The 17,331-nt window shown below is 56.3% G+C and overlaps 1 protein-coding gene across 3 annotated transcripts in view; it reads right to left on the minus strand.

Moving 5' to 3' along the window:
• The window catches only part of NRBP2 (nuclear receptor binding protein 2), a 29,105-nt gene extending 14,468 nt beyond the window's left edge, over nt 1-14,637 (minus strand). Inside the window, exons 1-4 of one of the 3 annotated variants that reach the window (XM_054815433.1) lie at nt 14,284-14,637; nt 915-1,037; nt 483-584; nt 156-245 (exon numbers count right to left, since the gene is read on the minus strand). In XM_054815433.1, the coding sequence (XP_054671408.1) occupies nt 156-245; nt 483-584; nt 915-1,037; nt 14,284-14,400 (432 nt within the window). In that variant the 5' untranslated portion in view covers nt 14,401-14,637. The remainder of the gene's footprint in view (nt 1-155; nt 246-482; nt 585-914; nt 1,038-14,283) is intronic. The other 2 variants (XM_054815435.1, XM_054815434.1) reach the window with 2 other exon arrangements.
• Between the last annotated feature and the right edge of the window lie 2,694 nt (nt 14,638-17,331).

Below are 17,331 nucleotides of genomic sequence, written 5' to 3' on the forward strand. Positions count from 1 at the left end.
TTTCCAACCCCTGTTCAAAGAACACCATCAAAACTCAGGAAGCCACCACAGATCTTGCTGTGCCTTATAAGAGACCAGACAACCTCTCTGTGCCAGCGAGCACAGACCTACCCACTTTACCTGGGACACCCTGTGCATGCTCCCAGGAAACCTACCCTGGCATTCATGGCCTTGTGGTTTTTCTTTGTTTTCTTCAGGAACTGTTTCAGGCTCCCTGAGGACACGTATTCTGTGATGAAGATGACCTGGGAGGGAAGAGAGGCGTCGGCTCCCCAGCCTGCCATGGGCTGCACCAGCCAGCAGCACGCAGCCTGCGCCGGCCCCGCACACGGGGCTGCTGGCAGCAATGTCCTGGGGAAGGGATGGAGGTCTTGGGGAGCGGGGTGAGGAGCAGAGCTGGGATCCCCACCTGGCTCCCAGTGGCATCCCTCCCCCAGCCTGGGGACCCCCAGACACTTTGTGTGTCCCTGAGTCCTCCCTACCCGTGCCTTCGAGTCTTTCACATCCAGCCAGTATTTGTGAAGCTTTACAATGTTGGGGTGATCTACAAGCACCAGCTGCTCAAACATGGTCTTGATCTTCTCCTGTGGGCAGAGAGAGGACAGGTGAGGTGGCAGGTCCTGGGATGTGGCAGGACACCTCCGACAGCAAGGGCTGGGGAGCAGGCTGTGCCCCCAGTCACATGGAAAGCTGGTTTTGGGCACAGAGGACACATGGAGCTGTCTTTGAGGGGGAAGCCAAGGGAAAGCACAGTGCCACGAAGACAGGAGCACAGCATGACAGGCTGTGGTTGGCACTGCTGACCAAAGCGTGCTGCTGCCCATAAACAGCAGGGACCGGTGCTCCTGCCCAGGAAGGTGCAGCAGGAGGTCTATGGGGAGGTGGTCACAGGCCCTGCCGGGGAGGGGGCTCACCTCGTGTGCTTTAAAGGCCTTCTTGTCGGTAAAGAGCAGCTCATTCCATACCACCTCCACGCCCTCCTCCGTGTCCATGGCAAGGAAGGTGCTCTGGATGCCCGGCATGTTCCCCTGATTCACCTGCAAGGCATGGGAAGGTGTGAGACAGCCCAGCTGCAGCCTGCCCATGGCTCCAGCCCCACCTGCAGCCCCGCATGGAGGAACATGCTGCTTGGACATGGCAGTCTCTGTTATTGCTCCTGCGGAGCACTCCAGCCTGCAGGAGTCTCTGGCCAGGACACAGCGCATGGAGCAAACCCCCAGCCTGCTTCCTGTTCTGCCCTGCCCTTGGGACCTGCCTGCTTGGGAGCTCAGGCATCGCAGCAGCCGGCACCATTTCTCCAGGACCTGAGGGCACAGGAGAGAGCCAGCGATTCAGAGCAGTTCCCATGCCAGCCCCTCGCAACTCTTCTAGCCCAGCGAGAAGCTGGCGGTGACAGTCACCCGCTGGCCCCACTCCTGCACGCAGACAGGGACCACCATGTGGACCCCACTTCCCAGCAGCCATGGGGGAGCAACCCACATCCACGGCTGATGGCAGCGGTGGCAGCCCCGTCCCTATGCTGAGTCTCTGCTGATCCTGCCTTGAGGGCAGCACCAGATCGCTGGTCCCCAGGCCAGCCAGGACCGCCAGGTTCTGGCTCCAGCCCAGGTAAAACCTGCTCAAAAGGCAGCCGGTTCTGATAGGGGCTCAACAGCACAGAGACACCCCCATGCAGGACCGGGGCGTCCTGCCTCCCAGGAGCAGCATCTGCTGCATCCTAAACGCCATCTGCACTGGGCTCTGCACAGTCGCTGCCCTCGCTCTCCTCTCGCAAAAGCACCAGTGCACGGGAGCAGGCCCGCAGCCCCCGACCTGCCCCTTCCCTCCTCCACCAGGACCGGGGGCAGACCGGGGCTGGGGCCAGGGCTGCCCCCCTCCTTCGGCCCCGGCAGCTTGGGCAGAGGCAGCGCTGCCCACTCCTGTCTGCCATGTGGCAGGGGCAGCACGGAGCTGCTGGCAGCCAGATGAGAAGCAGGATTGTTCTGCTGCTTCCAGGGGCCGGTACGCAGCATCCTGCCGCCGGGGCTTGGACCGCTGTGGCACGGGGCAGCTGTGGGCGCAGGCGCGGGCACGCAGCACCCCCAGCTCATTAGCAGGGGACAGACGGGCAGCTCGTGGCCCAGTTCCTGCTGCAGACACACAAAGCACCTCTGTTACTTGTTCTCTCCACTTGCAGGCTCCACGTGCTTCGCACAAAGCCCAGCACGGACAGCCAGCGATGCGGCCAGCTGGCCTTGCTGACCACAGCTTTCCCAGCAAGTCCCAGCAGCCTCCCAGGCTCCCAGTGAAAACACGGCCAGCACAGCAGCACCCAGCGAGCGCACTGCCTGGGGACCAGCTGCCAGGGGCGGTGGGGAGGCGGCTCAGCCCTCACCCGGATGCCCCCACAGCAGGGCTGTTGCACCAGCCACCATGAACTCCAAACTGTGGTCTTTCTGGAGAGGCTGATGCTGCTGGTGTGAAAGCAAGGGTGGGCTGCAGCAGGAGGGACTGCCTGGCCAAGGCGGAACAGCCTCAGCAGGAGCTCTCGTGCAGGTCTCGCGGAGCCTGTGCAGGGAGGGAGGGTGGCTGGGGGTAAGCGCCCATGCACCACGAGGGTCTGCTGGTCACAGAGCACTCTGTGAAGCTGCTCTTCCACCTCTCTCCAAAAATGTCACTGGAAAATCAGCTCATGGTCTTGAGAAAAGTCCTGTCCTGAAACCAGTGAGTGGCCACAAGGATGAGAACAAGGAGTCAAACGGAGAGCATGGGCCCAAACAGTCTTTTGGTTGCCACAAGGACACACAGGAGCAACAGAGCTCTGCACGGAGGTTACTGATGCCTGGCTCAAAGGCACAGCCAGGTCTGAAAACCTCAGGTGCCACCTCCTCATCTGCTTTGTTGTGGAGCCACAACGTTCTTGCGTGCAGATATTAAGCCTACAGCGGGACCCAGCCTGCACGGCCACAGCACCCCGTGCCTCCCATCCCCATGCCTGGATGAACCAGGTGCCTGCCAGTCCCCTCCCGTCCCACAGCAGAAGTCCAGGGTCGTTCCTCTGCTGCAGCCTCCCAGCTTTGAACAACCTGCTCTCTGAGCCCAAAGTGGTATCCTGGTGCCTAAGGCTCCGGACAGTGGATCTGTTGGTATCTGGAAGGCTCTGGTATGTGGTGAGGAGCATCAGGGGAGGAAATGTTCCCTGTTCTGTGCAGACATGAACGTGCTCAGTCTTGTGCTGAATGACGATAAAACTGATCCTGAACAGCTGTCTTGTGCACCGAGCTCCAAGACTGCATAAATAAATAAATGCTGCATTATAATCACAGAGGTGACTGGGGACAAAAGGAGCTGGCCACAGGTCACCTTTATTATCTCATGCCATGCTTTTCAGGGGTTCCTGGCAGCTCTGCGTGCTGCTAATGGTGGACACCACGTGGAACAGGCAAAACTCCAGAGCTGGACTGGGCAAGCTCCCTGCTCGGGCTGCTTCCAGAAAGTCCTTGGCAGGAGCTGAGGCCAGCCTGGAGAGACCACTGGGGACAAGTAAGCGAAGGTTTACAAAAGATCAGATTGCAATAAATCGCTCCCTTTTGAGCTTTTCACGTCAACAAGGACTGAAACAGTCCACAGAAAAATCACAGGCTTAGTGATACAGTTCCAGGACCTTGGGAGAGCAGCTGTTAACCAAGGAAGGCATGGGGCTGGAGAGCAACGGACAAGGATTTCTGCTGCCACTGGCATTTAGACCCCATTTGGAGAATAAAATAAGGACAAGGTGGGTTGTAACCTTTCTTGGGTCGCTCTAGGAGACTGGGGAAAAGGCATAGCCACAGTGCCTGGAGGAGAGGGCACTCTGCCAGTCTTCTGCTTCTCCCCAGCCACCCACACTCGTGTCCTCAGGACAAGCACGTGCTGGCTCCCTCCCTCAACAGGGACATCCCACTGCCCTCCTGTGCCCCCCAGAGCATCCCTCCACACCATCTGGACCAGCACACCCCAGCCACCCATGGGACACTGTGGACAGAACAGTCCCAGAGGCCTCCTCCACTGGTGGCCCCGCTCCCAGGATGGCAGCTGTGTGGTGGGTCAACATGCTGGAGGGAAGGGATGCCATCCAGAGGGACCTGGACAGGCTGGAGAGGTGGGCACATGTGAACCTCATGAAGTTCAACAAGGCCAAGTGCAAGGTCCTGCACGTGGGTTGGGGCAATCCCAAGCACAACTCCAGGCTGGGCAGGGAATGGATGGAGAGCAGCCCTGAGGAGGACTTGGGGTGTTGGGGGACAAGAAGCTCAACATGACCCGGCAATGTGCACTGGCAGCCCAGAAAGCCACCCGTGTCCTGGGCTGTGTGTCCAGCACCGTGACCAGCAGGTCGAGGGAGGGGATTCTGCCCCTCTACTCCACTCTGGTGAGACCCCCCTGCAGTGCCACATCCAGCTCGGGGGTCCCCAGCACAAGAAGGACATGGAGCTGTTGGGGCGAGTCCAGAGGAGGCCACGGAGATGATGCGAGGGCTGGAGCACCTCTGCTCTGGAGACCTCAGGCTGAGAGAGTTGGGGTTGTTCAGCCTGGAGAAGAGAAGGCTGCGGGGAGACCTTAGAGCCCCTTCCAGTCCCTGCAGGGGCTCCAGGAAAGCTGGAGAGGGGCTGGTGACAAGGGCAGGGAGTGACAGGCCAAGGGGAATGGCCTGAAGCTGCAGGAGGGGAGATGGAGATGGGATGTGAGGCAGAAATCCTTCCCTGTGAGGGTGCTGAGGCCCTGGCACAGGGTGCCCAGAGAAGCTGTGGCTGCCCCTGGCTCCCTGGCAGGGTTCAAGGCCAGGTTGGATGGGGCTTTGGGCAAGCTGGGCTAGTGGAGGGTGTCCCTGCCCATGGCAGGGGTGGCACTGGGTGGGCTGTGGGGTCCCTGCCCACCCAAACCAGTCTGTGATTCTATGACCATGCTGGAGGATACACCAGAAGGCTGACCCACAGCCTCCGTGCATCCCAAGGCTGGAATGAAGAAGACCAAACCTTTTCATGGATTTTCTGGACTGGTGCTGAGCCAGTGACCAGGGGCAAGATGACGTTTTAGCAATCAAAGGCCCATGAATGCTCACGAGAGCAAGGCAGCTGCCAGCACTCTGTACACTCGCCCTGTCCACAGATGGGTGTGCTTCCTGAGCTGCCGCCAGGCTCCCACCTGCCTGCGGCACACAGGGGCGTGCAGCCCGCGCGGGATGGAGCCCTTCCCCACCCACCTCAGGCTGGCAGCAGCCCTGTGAGCACCCGTGGCCCCGCCGCCTGCCCATGGGTGGGGGTGCTGCAGACAGACAGCCAGGACAAACAGCACGTTCTGGAGGACACAGGGCAAAGCCAAAGAGACACCCAAGGGGAGAGCCAAACAAGGAGGAGCAGCTCACAGATTACAGGGCCTCAGGCTCTCCAGGCTCACCGAGACCAGCCGTGACGCGCTGGCAAGAGCACCAGGACCCACTTGGTCGTACGGCAACAGCAGACACGTGTTGACGGCACAGGTCACAACCCCCTGCACCTCCATCAGGGGAGCAGAGCCAGTACTGCTCTGCCACAGAGGAGAAACCCCTGGTTGGTGGTAACGAGAGGAGAGCTAGCAGGACATGAAGATGGTGATGCTTGCTGCTTTCAGTTTACCTGACTCCTTGTGACACAGCGACGTTATTCCTTTTGGCACTGGGAACTGGCAGGATTTGCTGGGGCCACAAGGCTGAGCGGGGAACACAATGTGCCTGGGAGAGCACTTCTGTGGAGTAAATCCCAACCTGGCCCTCCGCTCCAGTATTTCATAAGCCTGGGAGACAGTAAAGGCTGTGTCTAGGCGTCTCAAGGGACTTCAGGTTACAGTTAGCGAGGAGGTGCTGCTAAGGCATGGGGACACACCTTGGGCAGCAAAGACTGTCCTCTCAGAGCCATGTGTGCAAGCAGCAGAGATGAAGGACTGTGTCTCTGCAGGGACTCCCCTTCCAGCCCACTGCCTGCAAGCCGGGCTCCCCTTGCCTTCTCCCAACCACGTGTTCCCTGGACCTGACAGAGGCTGCACTCCTCTCTCTGCCACCCCATGCTATGCAACATGTAGGGCAGGGGTGACTGTTGCAACACGGAAATAATTTTTTTAAAACATGTAAAAGGAAAAAAAATGAGCTAAGAGGGCTGAGGCTGTGCTCTGACACCTGTGCTGCTTCCTTCAGCTTACCAAGGGACAGGGACGACAAACAGCAGTAGCAGGCAGAGCCGCCTGATCACCACTGTGCTGAGGAGCAGAAGCTGGAGCAGGTCCCGCAGGAGCAGCGGCGTGTGTGCAGCGGGCACCCAGGGGGCAATGGGGGCTCATCCATGGGCACGCTGTGCACGTGTGATTCTCTGGGCCAAGAGACGAGACACCCCCCCTCTGCTGAGCTGGGAGCTCTCCGCCCAGGGCCTGAGACTCAGCGCCACGGCTCCAAGCTCTCTGCTTCCAGGGCCCCGTTTCAAGCACTGGACCTGCCACAAACAGCCCCCTTGTCCCCAGGGAGGAGGCTGGGACCAGCAGCAGCCCTGGGCAATTACGAGGCAATCTGCTCCTGAGCCTGGCTGGGCTGCTGCCCAGATTTCACCTGGTGGCAGGTACGCTAAAGGCTGTGACAGAAGAGCTAGCTGGGTGACATCCACCCATTCTGCTACCTGCAGTCCGCAGCAAAACAGCAGACCAAGCCTGCAATGTCCTGAGACTGTGCAGGAGCAGGATGAGGGATCTGCGGTGCCAGATAAACCTGTTCTCTCTGTGTGATCGTGTTACACAATTAGCAGGTGAAGGAAATACATGAGATGGAAAATATTTTGATTCCAGTGAAGCATTTGATCCTACCTCTCAAAAAAAATATTCTCAGCACTAATTCAGACCAGTGTGGATACAGGGCTACCGGCTGGAGAGACCTAGCTGAGCATGGATGGTGGCATGACGCTTACAGAGCTGGGAGACAACGGCACAGGTCAGGGTGAGCTCTGCTGCAGCTTAACACCAGTGCAATCATGGAGAGAAGTGAGGCAGGTACAGGTGAACGGCATTCATCCTGGGCAACGCGGGAGGAGCGGTGAGCCTCAAAGAGGACAGAAGGAGCCGAGCTATGGGCAGAAAGCAGAAGCGGCATTCAGCCAATCAACCAGGAAAAATAACCAGGTGCCCGGCTCCGCTGCAGGCAGGGGAGACCAAGGGAGAAAAACAGATTCGTGGCCAACACAGCAGGATGTGCAGCGGCAGAGCTCTCCCGTCCCAGGGCACGAGGGGCACCCACTCCACCCAGCCCTTTTCCATGAACTCTCCCTATCCATCCCCAGGAGATCTCCTGCCTGTCAGCAACAGGAGGGAGATCATGGTTTAATACCTGTGGTCAGGGAGGAAGCCTCTCCCAGCAGGATCTGGAGCAGGCCTCCTCGGAAATGCAGCCACCCGCTAGCCTGTCCCCTCTGCCTGTGGGAGGGAGGGCTGGAAGTCCTTCCTTTCTCTCCGTACCCATGGTTGCCTTCCCCCTTGCCCAGCAGCTGCCAGAGCAAACACTGTGATCCCTGTTCTCCTTCCACTGCTGAGAAAAAGGGACAGAAGAGTATTTTTCCACCGCCCAGATAAGAGCCAGGAGAGATCCTGCACGCTGAAGGCAATACAAGTGCTGTTATTTCCTGGGCAGAGGCCGTACCATTGCACACATTGCACACACGCCTGGCCTGCGGACGGGCTGCTCAGGAAACGGCGGGCAGGGAGCCGGCAGGGAGCTGTTGGCTTTACCCCCAGGGCAGTGCACACCCCTGGGAAGGAGACCGAGCCTGCGGTCAGCCGAAGCTGAGCACTGCTTTGCTCCCTGGCTAAACTCCACCTCGGAAACTCACTGGCGGCGGCGCTGAAACCCAGGCGCACGCTGCCCTGCGGCAGCAGCCCAGCAGGTTTGCAGTGGGCGTTAGAGAAGGCTCTGCAGGGGAAGGGGCACCTGGGCACGAGGCAGGAGAGCAGAGCCCAGACGGGTTGGGGAGAGAAGTGGAGCAGGAGGTGCCCAAGGACAGGCTGGGTGTGCAGTACTCCATCCCGCTGCTGCAGGCCCCCGGTGCCCGCCAGTCTGAGCTGGGGACAAACGCCCAGGGACGGGCTTTGCAGTGCTAGTCCAGAAAGCAATGGGCTGTGTGGGCTGGGCATCCAAGCCCTGCTGGAAAACACCAAACAGCAAACCGTTCATGGGTCAGGCTGGAGACCAGCAACCGGTATGAATTAGCCGAGTTAACAGGAATTTCGTGTGATCTACCCTGTTGACTGCGTGGGCACAGGGATTTGCCCTCCTGCTGCATTGGCACAGAGCAAACCCAAGCTGAACGGCTAAGCCGTCAGCAGTGCCGTTTCAGTGAAAGCTAACAAAAACACCTTGTTGACCAGTATCTGATTGCTACAGGGGAAAGCTAGCACACTGCCTTTCATGTGCTTACTGTCAAATGCTAACTTGACAAATGGAAGGGCCAACCAATGAGCATTTGATCATCTTTTAATCCATTTTGTAACACAACCGTGGGACACCTCCCTTGTCCCGGAAGTAAAATATAAAAGCCTCTGGGACTGTCCGTGTTCTCTGGTTACATCAGAGAAAAAGGAGAAAGGAGACAAGGGACACAAAAGGTGTACAAGCCTGCAGGACTCATATACACTCTCTGGCCACTGTAAACAAAAAAAAAAAAACCCTGCATGGAAAAACCAATGAAAGGGCAAAAAAAGCTTAGTTAAAAAAAGGGAACAAAACACGGAGAATGCTGGTAATTGTAATACTTCTCTTTCATGTCTAGTTTGGAGGGAGCACAGAAGGAGCAGCCTAGGACTGCTGAGCTGCGTGCATTTGGGGCAGGTGGAGAAGCTGGAGCAGACAGGTAGTGCTGTAGGAGCACACTGAGTTAGCCCAGGAGCAACGAGCTGCAAACAGAAAGGCATTCTTGTGGAGAATATGAATGGAAATAAGAGAGCATGTTACCGCACGAAAAAGGACAAGTTTCTGCACTAACCTTTACCACTGGGCTGACGCCACCTCCCTCCCCAGCAGAGAGAACAAGGCAGAGGATTGTTATGACCGGGTAAGACCATGAAGGATTAAAGGATCCTTGAAATGGAGAAAGTAGCACAGGGAAAGTGGACCTGAAGCAAAAGGCAAAACAGCCCTCGCACATCGCCCACACGAACTAGAAGGGTAACGAGGAGGACACTAAATCTAGCATGCAAAGTCTTGTTTGTGGCCAGACCCACAGAATACATGCTGGGAAGGGGACTTCACTGTCCCCTTCCAGCGAGTTTATCTATCAGTGAGTTATGCCACCTTAGTTCAAACAATTTTGTCTTGCTGTCACAAATATCCTCAATTAAAACCACCGGGGTGCCCCACCTCCTGTTTGGACCACAGAGCGAAGCCTTAGGGTATTAACCTGTCTGATCAGCTGAGGTCAGCAGGTTCACAAGTAAACTCATCCCAGAAAGTTAAACAGCAGCAAACAAAAGCCGTAAAACCAGTAAGGGGTAGAAAAAATAGATGGCATGAAAAGAAAGAGCTAAGTCCTTCAGCTGATCCCCTCTGCTCTGGAAAAGCACTCCACAACAAAACACACTTCAAGTCCTAGTCTCCTGGGAGGGCTGGCAACAAAGCAGCTTTTAAAAATAACTCTGGTGGCAAATATTAAATAGTTGGATGCTTTCCAAATAATCTATCACAGAACTGGTTATCCTCACTGCAAACTATAAACACAATTTATACCTAAAAAAGGGAAATCCTTGCACCTCAGTGTATTCAAACGCTTAGATTATTTTTCCATATTTTGTTTTCTGATCTATGGGAACCTACAGCAACGCTTCCAAATCTCACAGTTTTAAATATCACTTTACTTTCTTTAAATTCTGCTTCAGCATTTCTTCTCTTTCTTCCTGTTATTGTTTCCCTTTTTCCTTTCTTTCATCCTGCTGGTTTTAGAAGTTAAAGCTCATAGTTCAAGGGCTCTGTATCACGACATTCAGTCATTAACCCTTTTACTAAACCAGGTGACCAAAAGGCGAGCAATGGACTATTTCAAGCGAAAATGCGGCCAGCCCTGTTGTAGCCGTCAGCAGCTATGCTGGGGCTGCCAGCACCGCGAAGCAGAGCACCACGTCAGAGGCAATGGCAGAGCTACAAGCAGAGAAGCAACTCCAAAATTCGGTCCTGTGAACCACAGCTGAGCTTTGCCACAGCAAGCACCGTGCTCTCATCTGAAGGGATTCCCTGAGGAATACCAAGGCAACCCAGAGCACGCTGGGTCCAGGACATTCCTGCAGGCGGGGCCCCCAGAGATGGACGGGAGAGATGCTGGAAAAAGGTTGAAACAATGGCCTGAACCCAGTCTATGTTACAGATTAACACGGTGTTACCGGCGCTCACGAACAGCAGAGTCAACCAATATCTACTGGTCATAACAGTCCCTTCCAAATGGAAAAAGGATTTTCAAAAGCAAAGCAACATGGATAAAAACAGTTTGATCTTAGTACCAAGGTGCTAGGGTTCATACGGGAAACCGTATTCAGACAAGGAAAGTTGCAAAACTTTTAACATAAGCAGTAAACCAAGTTTCTTCTTCCTTGCTACTCTTACTCCACAGGGTGGGTGGAAAAAGTAAATGAAGTCATCAAACCAACGCTGAAAAACAGTATCTTCCTACATGGAAAAGTCTGCAACAGCAGGATTCCTTTGCTGCACTTTCACATTACAGCAGGAAGAGAAATGAAAGAGGCAGAACACGGGTTGTGCTGACACTGAACGTGAAGTCACCAAAGGAGTCATGTGACCGTTCCTCCACATACATTGCAGAGATGCTGTAAGTGCTTTTCTTTCCTGAACTGCTTGTGGAAATCTGTGATTTCATATCCGTCATGAATATATGCATCATAAATAGGCAAAGGAAGTTATCAAGGGAAGTGTTTTCTTTGTTGGTGGGCATGGCCAGGCCCAGCACAGCATTAAGATCACGGCACATTCTAGCTGAATGCAGTAGTGAACGTACCTGAAACGTGGTGTAATAATGCACAGGGGGTTGTGAGCCACTGCTCTGCATTGTCCCAGTGGAGTACGGCTACAACGGCCATGTGTAAAACCAGAGGTGTAGTCCTTGTGTACATGTAATTAATATATACACGCTAGCAATTTATCATAACCTGCTTCCCTGCCTATACTACTGAGCATCACGGTTTAAGCATTAGAACACTGTATGGGGTGCTTGCCTCTGCCCACTTCAGCTCCCCAGGCTCCAGACACTGCTCCAAGCCGCGTGCCTGGGCTGTCTCTGCCTGCCGCAGGGACGGCGGGTCACAGGCGGCTCTCCCGCCCCGCTGCACCCAGTCTGGAAGCGGCAAGACCTTACAGGACTCAACTGTTCTGGCAAAGCAAATTAAGGAGAATAAATAATTACAATGAATCACCAGGATAGTGAGGGGAAATCCCTATTGGTAAAAATACGTGAAGTGCTTACAGCAATCGGAATGTGTGTTAAACAGAATGGCTGTTCATCGATGTTAGAAGATACCATATCAACAGCTTACAGACAGCAAACTGTTTTTTCTTCCTGGTACGTAACTAAGCCTCTATGTATGAATTTGCAACAAACTAGACTGTTGCACAAAACTTCCTTCGCTTTGCAATTTAGGCAGTGCTACCACTTCGCTGGTCAAGTTCATGTGCATTTTGTCACGGCAGCTTTACAGATCCCTGAACCATGAAACCTGCACTTGCTCAAGAGGCTGCTCTCCTCCAGGTCCGTCATCTGAACGCTCGCCTCCCCAGGTGCCTCGGCACAGACACACGGGCCTGGTGAGCCGTTGGCAAGCCTCCTGTGTTGCTAAAGAGGTGACCACAGTGCTGCAACTCATCGCCGTGCGATGTGTGACTGTATCGCAAACCACAGAGACTCACGAGCCTTCCTGCCACTGCCTGCTGTCCTGCAATGCTCAGGAAAGGCCGCTCCAGCCTTCCGACCTCTCCGGCAAGAAAAACTCCCCGCAGGTGGATAGCACGGCAGAGCGACCAATTACCAAAACATCTGTGTGGAAAAGTCACTGACGGGGCTGTGCTCCACGTTTGTTTCCACTTCTCCTACGCACTGTACAGGGGGACAAACCTCTGGGGGCCGGTTCCAGCCACTGCAACTCCACTCCAGAAAGCTCCCTTGTCAAAATTAAATGTTAAAATCTAGACCATTAAATGTCACCGTTAGGTCAAAATAGACGGGGATTGTTCAAATAGGAAATGACCTCCAAGTCATTTCTTTGCCAAGGACAACTAGGGGTTTCAGGCTGTTTTGGTGGGTCACAGACTAACACACATCATCCAAGAACTGTGTGAAAAACATAATGCAACTACAGGTCAGACGTGATTAAATTGCAGGGCCTTATCCAGTACCTACACCAAATCTTTCCACCCTGTTGCTTGTTTCCAACACAAAGTGGAGATAATTTTAAGTCTGTAGATCTAATTACAGGGTATTCTCAGCTAAAAAACTAGATTCCACACAGCCTTCCTCACTTCTTCAGCTGCCCTGCAGAGCCACTGTGGCAGAGACCATGGGAGAGGCAGGGGTCTGTCTGTCAGCTGCACCTGTACCGTTACCCCACGCCTCACCTGCAGCACGGAGGGCACGCTGCAAGGCCCGCACCAGCAGCTGAAGCTCGGTCAGGTGCATGGCACAGACAGAGGGACGGCTGATGACGGGCACCAGCAAAGCCTGTCCCAAAAAAAGATAAAGGAAACAACACAAAGATATAGCTGTCTCTGACACCTCGGATGTGCCACATGGGTGGGATCTGATACTCTGGGAGCACCAAGGGCAAGCAGGGGAAGGAGCCATGCGATTTTGAACGTGGTGTTGGGTCCTGGCACTCACTACATGGCATGCACACCATGGAGCAAGGCTCAGGCACCAGCCATGAGGCACGTACACCCTGATGCAAGGCTTTGATGTAGAGTAGATGTGGGCAGAAGTGGTAAGGTAGTAGGAATGGAGATGGAAGGGTGACGTGTGGGTGTGGAAGCACCAGAAAGCACGGAGGGACACAAGAAGGGCAGATGCTGATGGCACCAACATTTGCAGGTTATTAAGATCTCAGCAAACTCCAGACTGGGAAAACAGCCTAAAACATGGGCAGCTTGCAGCCAGACTAGACTATGGACTACCGACAGGTTGTTAACAGGTGATGGTGGGAAGATAAAGAACAGGGTTGGCCTTTGGTGGGCCCTTTTACCCTTCAGAAGCTGACAGTGCCTGTGATCTTGTATCTCAGTGCTGTCCCAACCCTGCCTGGGGTCAGGATTCACCCACTGACTTTGGTCCCTGTTCTTGGGTGCCCTAGCAGAGGCAGGGAGACTCAAGCTCCACTTTCAGGGGAGATGGTTGTTACACTGATATGGGGGACACATCTGGAAGAGAGAGGGCAGGGGGTGATGATGGGAGTGCTGCACAACCCTGGTGGACACACTGCAGGAGGGCTGTGCTGAGCCCCTGGGCTGGGAAGATAAGCTGAAACGGTCCAAACACCTTGTCTGGAGAGGAGGAACCGGATTCTCCAGCCCTGGAGGCAGTGGTGCGGCGACCAGCCTCCGTCGTGCCCCGCCATCTATCCGCCAAGTCCTCACTCCCACAGGAGCTGCCCGGCCAGCGACTCTCGGTTACCGGCACCGCTGAGACCAGGCACAGCTCAAACACCGACCCCAGCAAAACCCTCCAGGATCGGGCTCAGCGCTGGCTCCGGCAGCGCCCGGTCCCCTTCCGAAAGGGCCCACGAGCCGGCTGCGAGCGGGCGGCCCAGCACGGCTGGTCCCTCGGGCATCGGTGACCTCCGCTGCGGGCTGCACCCCCGGGACACCCCGCACCGGGGCGCGGCGAGCCCGGCTCCCCGCACCGGGACACTCCGCACCGGGACACCCCGCACCGGGGCACGGCGAGCCCGGCCTCCCGCACCGGGGCAGCCCGCGCCTCCGGCCGCCCCCGGCGGCTCGTTTCCCCCCGCCCCGGGGCAGCTCTCCGCACCGGTCTCCGGCCGCGGCCATCGCCCTTGCCCTGGGCACCTGCCCGTGCCCGCGCCCGGGGGATGCGGCCACCCCGGCCCTGGCCCCAGCCCCAGCCCCGGCCCCGGCCCCGCTCGGCGGGACACGGTCTGGCGGCGCCGCCTGCCCCCGAGCGGGCTCCGCGGGCTCGGGGCAGCGCTCGGTGTCCCGCAGGGCCCGGCCGCGGCGGCGGCAGCAGCATCGGTCCCGCAGCGCCCCGCGCCCACCTGCTCCCGGCGCTTCTGCCAGCGCCCGCAGGGACTCTCCTCCAGGATCTCGCTCTCCTCCTCGCTCTCCTCCTCCTTCTCCTGCGCCAGCCGCGCGTCCGGCTCCGGCACCGCCATCCCCGCGCCGAGCCGCGCCGCGCCGCGCCGTTCCGAGCTGCGCCGATCCGATCCGATCCGAGCCGCGCAGCGCCGATCCGAGCCGCCCCGATCCGAGCCGCCCCGATCCGAGCCGCCCCGATCCGCGGGCTGACAGCGCCGCGCGGGGCCGGCCCGGGCTCAGCCCGCCCCGCTCCGGACGTGCGGCCGCGCACGGCCCGCCCCGCCGGGAGGGGCCCCGCGCACCCCCGGCCCGGGGATGCGCCGCCGGGACCCCGCGCTCCGCCCCGCGGCCGCCCCGCTGCTCCCAGCCGCCCCGCCCCGCCGTCGGGGCCGGCCGGCGCCCCCGCAGCCGCGCTTCCCGCAGGACCCGGCGCCGCCACCCCGCACGTACCCCTGCCCGCGGAGGCCCCGGGGCTTGACCCACCCGCCTCGGAGCCCCGGTTCCACGGCCCGACCCACCCGTCTGAGTGCCTGTCCCTTCCCGGCCCCCCGCCGCCTGGCCCTCTCCCTGCCCCAGCCTCCGTCCAGGCATCTGCCGCCCTTCCAGTCCCCTCTCGGCGGGGCCTCCGTGTTCCCCCGGTCCCTCAGTTCCCGCAGTGCCCGAGCACTGCCACCTCGCCATCTTCCCTAACAGCCTTCCCTGCCCAGGCACTCTGCACCCGGAAACCGCTTCACCGGCTCCAAGCACGAAGTCTTACAGATGTTTTCATTCCTCCAGAAAGTTTCTGGCTCATTCGATGTTTTTCTCCTCTTTCTGGCCATCTCCGGTTTCTTTTAGCACGTTCATTATTTGTTCCACCCTGCTTCCGTCTAAGCACTGGTGCCTTCTTGCTGTTTTGGGAGACATTCTTTCCCTCCGGACCGTTACTCCTTTTAGCTGGTGTGGTTAACCAAGAGGGACCATGGTGATGGCAGCTATTAGACAAGGAGGCACTGATGGTGCACACCAGGTATGGTACACAAAGTCCTGTTCCCTGAAACACAGTATCACACACAGTATAAACAAACAGGTGTTTCCTTGTGTGGGCCACCACCAGGTCCTGCCTGGCAGCCAACTGGGCTGCTCTGACAGTGGCACTGCGGTAACTGGTGCCACCAGCAACAGCCCCATGGCACTGCCGTGGGCACTCTGACAGGGCCCGAGCTGCTGCTGCTGCCAGCTCCCGTGGCGTGCTCTTCTCTGAGCCCGCCCGGGTGAATCCCTGCTGGAAGGCTGTTGGCTATCAGCGTGAGCCCCATGCTGACCCTGGCAGACCCCAATCATCACATCCCGGACTGCAAAAGCACGTGTTAGGCCATGGCCAGCTCCAGGCATGCACACCAGTTACACCACCCTGCCACCAGTCTGTGCCACCAGCTCCCATGGTGACCTTGTCCTACACCTACCAGACAGGACTCACAGGAAAGTAAACCACTGGTTCTTATCAAAGTGCAAGGCAAAAGTTCAGCTGGGAATAAGTACAAGGACAAGGAATTAAAAGGTTGGAACAAAACATAAAATACACAACACACCCCAGGCACCTTTCCTATCTGCCTGTGTCTCCACAAGCCCCCACGGCACCCCTGTGACAGCCTCCCATCTTCTGCGGACCCTGGTTCCCTGTTGCAGCTCTGCCAATTGTCTGCCAGCTCGGCTGTACCTGAGGGGGGGATAGCCTGTAGCGGGGGCAATCTGTCGGTTTTAACAGACATCCTCTGCAAGTAAAAGCTCTGTCCAAACAAGGAATAGGCCAAAGGTACACCAAAAGAGATGTTGACAAATAACTGGCCAAAAGGTAAAAAAGCAGTGCTCAAAAACACTGAAGGCAAGAACCTGAGCAGAAGATACATACAGCCCAAGGATGACGAGGGTCTAAATGAGGTCACTAGACAGACAGCACTATAGTAAAAAAGCAAAGTTCACTCTCTGCTGTAGCATTTACTCTGTAGGAAGCCTTTCTTTACAGGAGGAAAGTCAGAGGAATTGTCTCAAAATGAGGTGACAAAAGAACAGATCATATAGTGAATCAATACTATGAATGGTGACAGGCTGAGATATTTGCTCAAGAGGTTTAGAGGAATGCAAATGCTAAAAGGGCCAGAGAATGTGCTGTGGTACCTAAGGCAGGCTCAGTACCAGGCACTGCTTTTCAACATGTTCGTAAACAATCCAGAAAAGGGATGAACAATGAGTTGGCAGAGTTTGCTGATGACACCAAACTATTCAGGACAGTCAGCTCTAAAGCTGGCTGTGAAGAGCTGCACAGACTCTTGGGACACTGGAAGGGGTATCAAACGTGTGGACAAGCTTTCCCATGAAACTAACTACTCAGCTCGGAGGGCAACAGCTTAGCCGGGTATACGCAGACTAAGAGCACCATGAGCGGCATGGAGAGAGCACGTAGGAATGGTTATTCACCATTTCACACAAAATGGTAGTTGAGATGCCTGATGAAAAGGCTAGGCAAGTGCTGTAAAACACATGAATGGGAGTAATTTTTTACTGAGTGTTTCTTGGGGTAAAACGTTCGTGGGTGACACATTGTGGAATTCATTGCCATAGGGTGTTTACAGCGGCCAAAGTAGAAAAGGATTTTAAAAGCTATTAGGCAAATTTGTGGGAGAAAAATTGATTGAGGACTATTAAACACAAAGACGCAGATGTAGCCTCTGGCTCAAGAGGGCTCTAAGCTGCAGATTGTCAGAAGCTGTGAGTCTGCAACTGATGAAATATTGCTTGGTCCCTGCTCTGGTTCTTGTGCTCTTCCTCTAGGGATCTGCTATTAGCCACTTGCAAAAGTAGGATGCAGGGATATGCAGGGCTTAGATCTGGCCCAGGGGAGTTGCTCTCACATTGTCTGCTGCCTCATGCTTTCTGGGGAGGAAACATGTTTTGTCTTCAGATGTTCTTTGTGGACCTCTGCTGTTTTTATTTTCACATGTGCTGCACATGTCCTAGCTGGATGTTGC

The sequence above is a fragment of the Grus americana genome, chromosome 2 (genome assembly GCF_028858705.1).
Source record: "Grus americana isolate bGruAme1 chromosome 2, bGruAme1.mat, whole genome shotgun sequence".
Lineage (NCBI taxonomy): Eukaryota > Metazoa > Chordata > Aves > Gruiformes > Gruidae > Grus > Grus americana.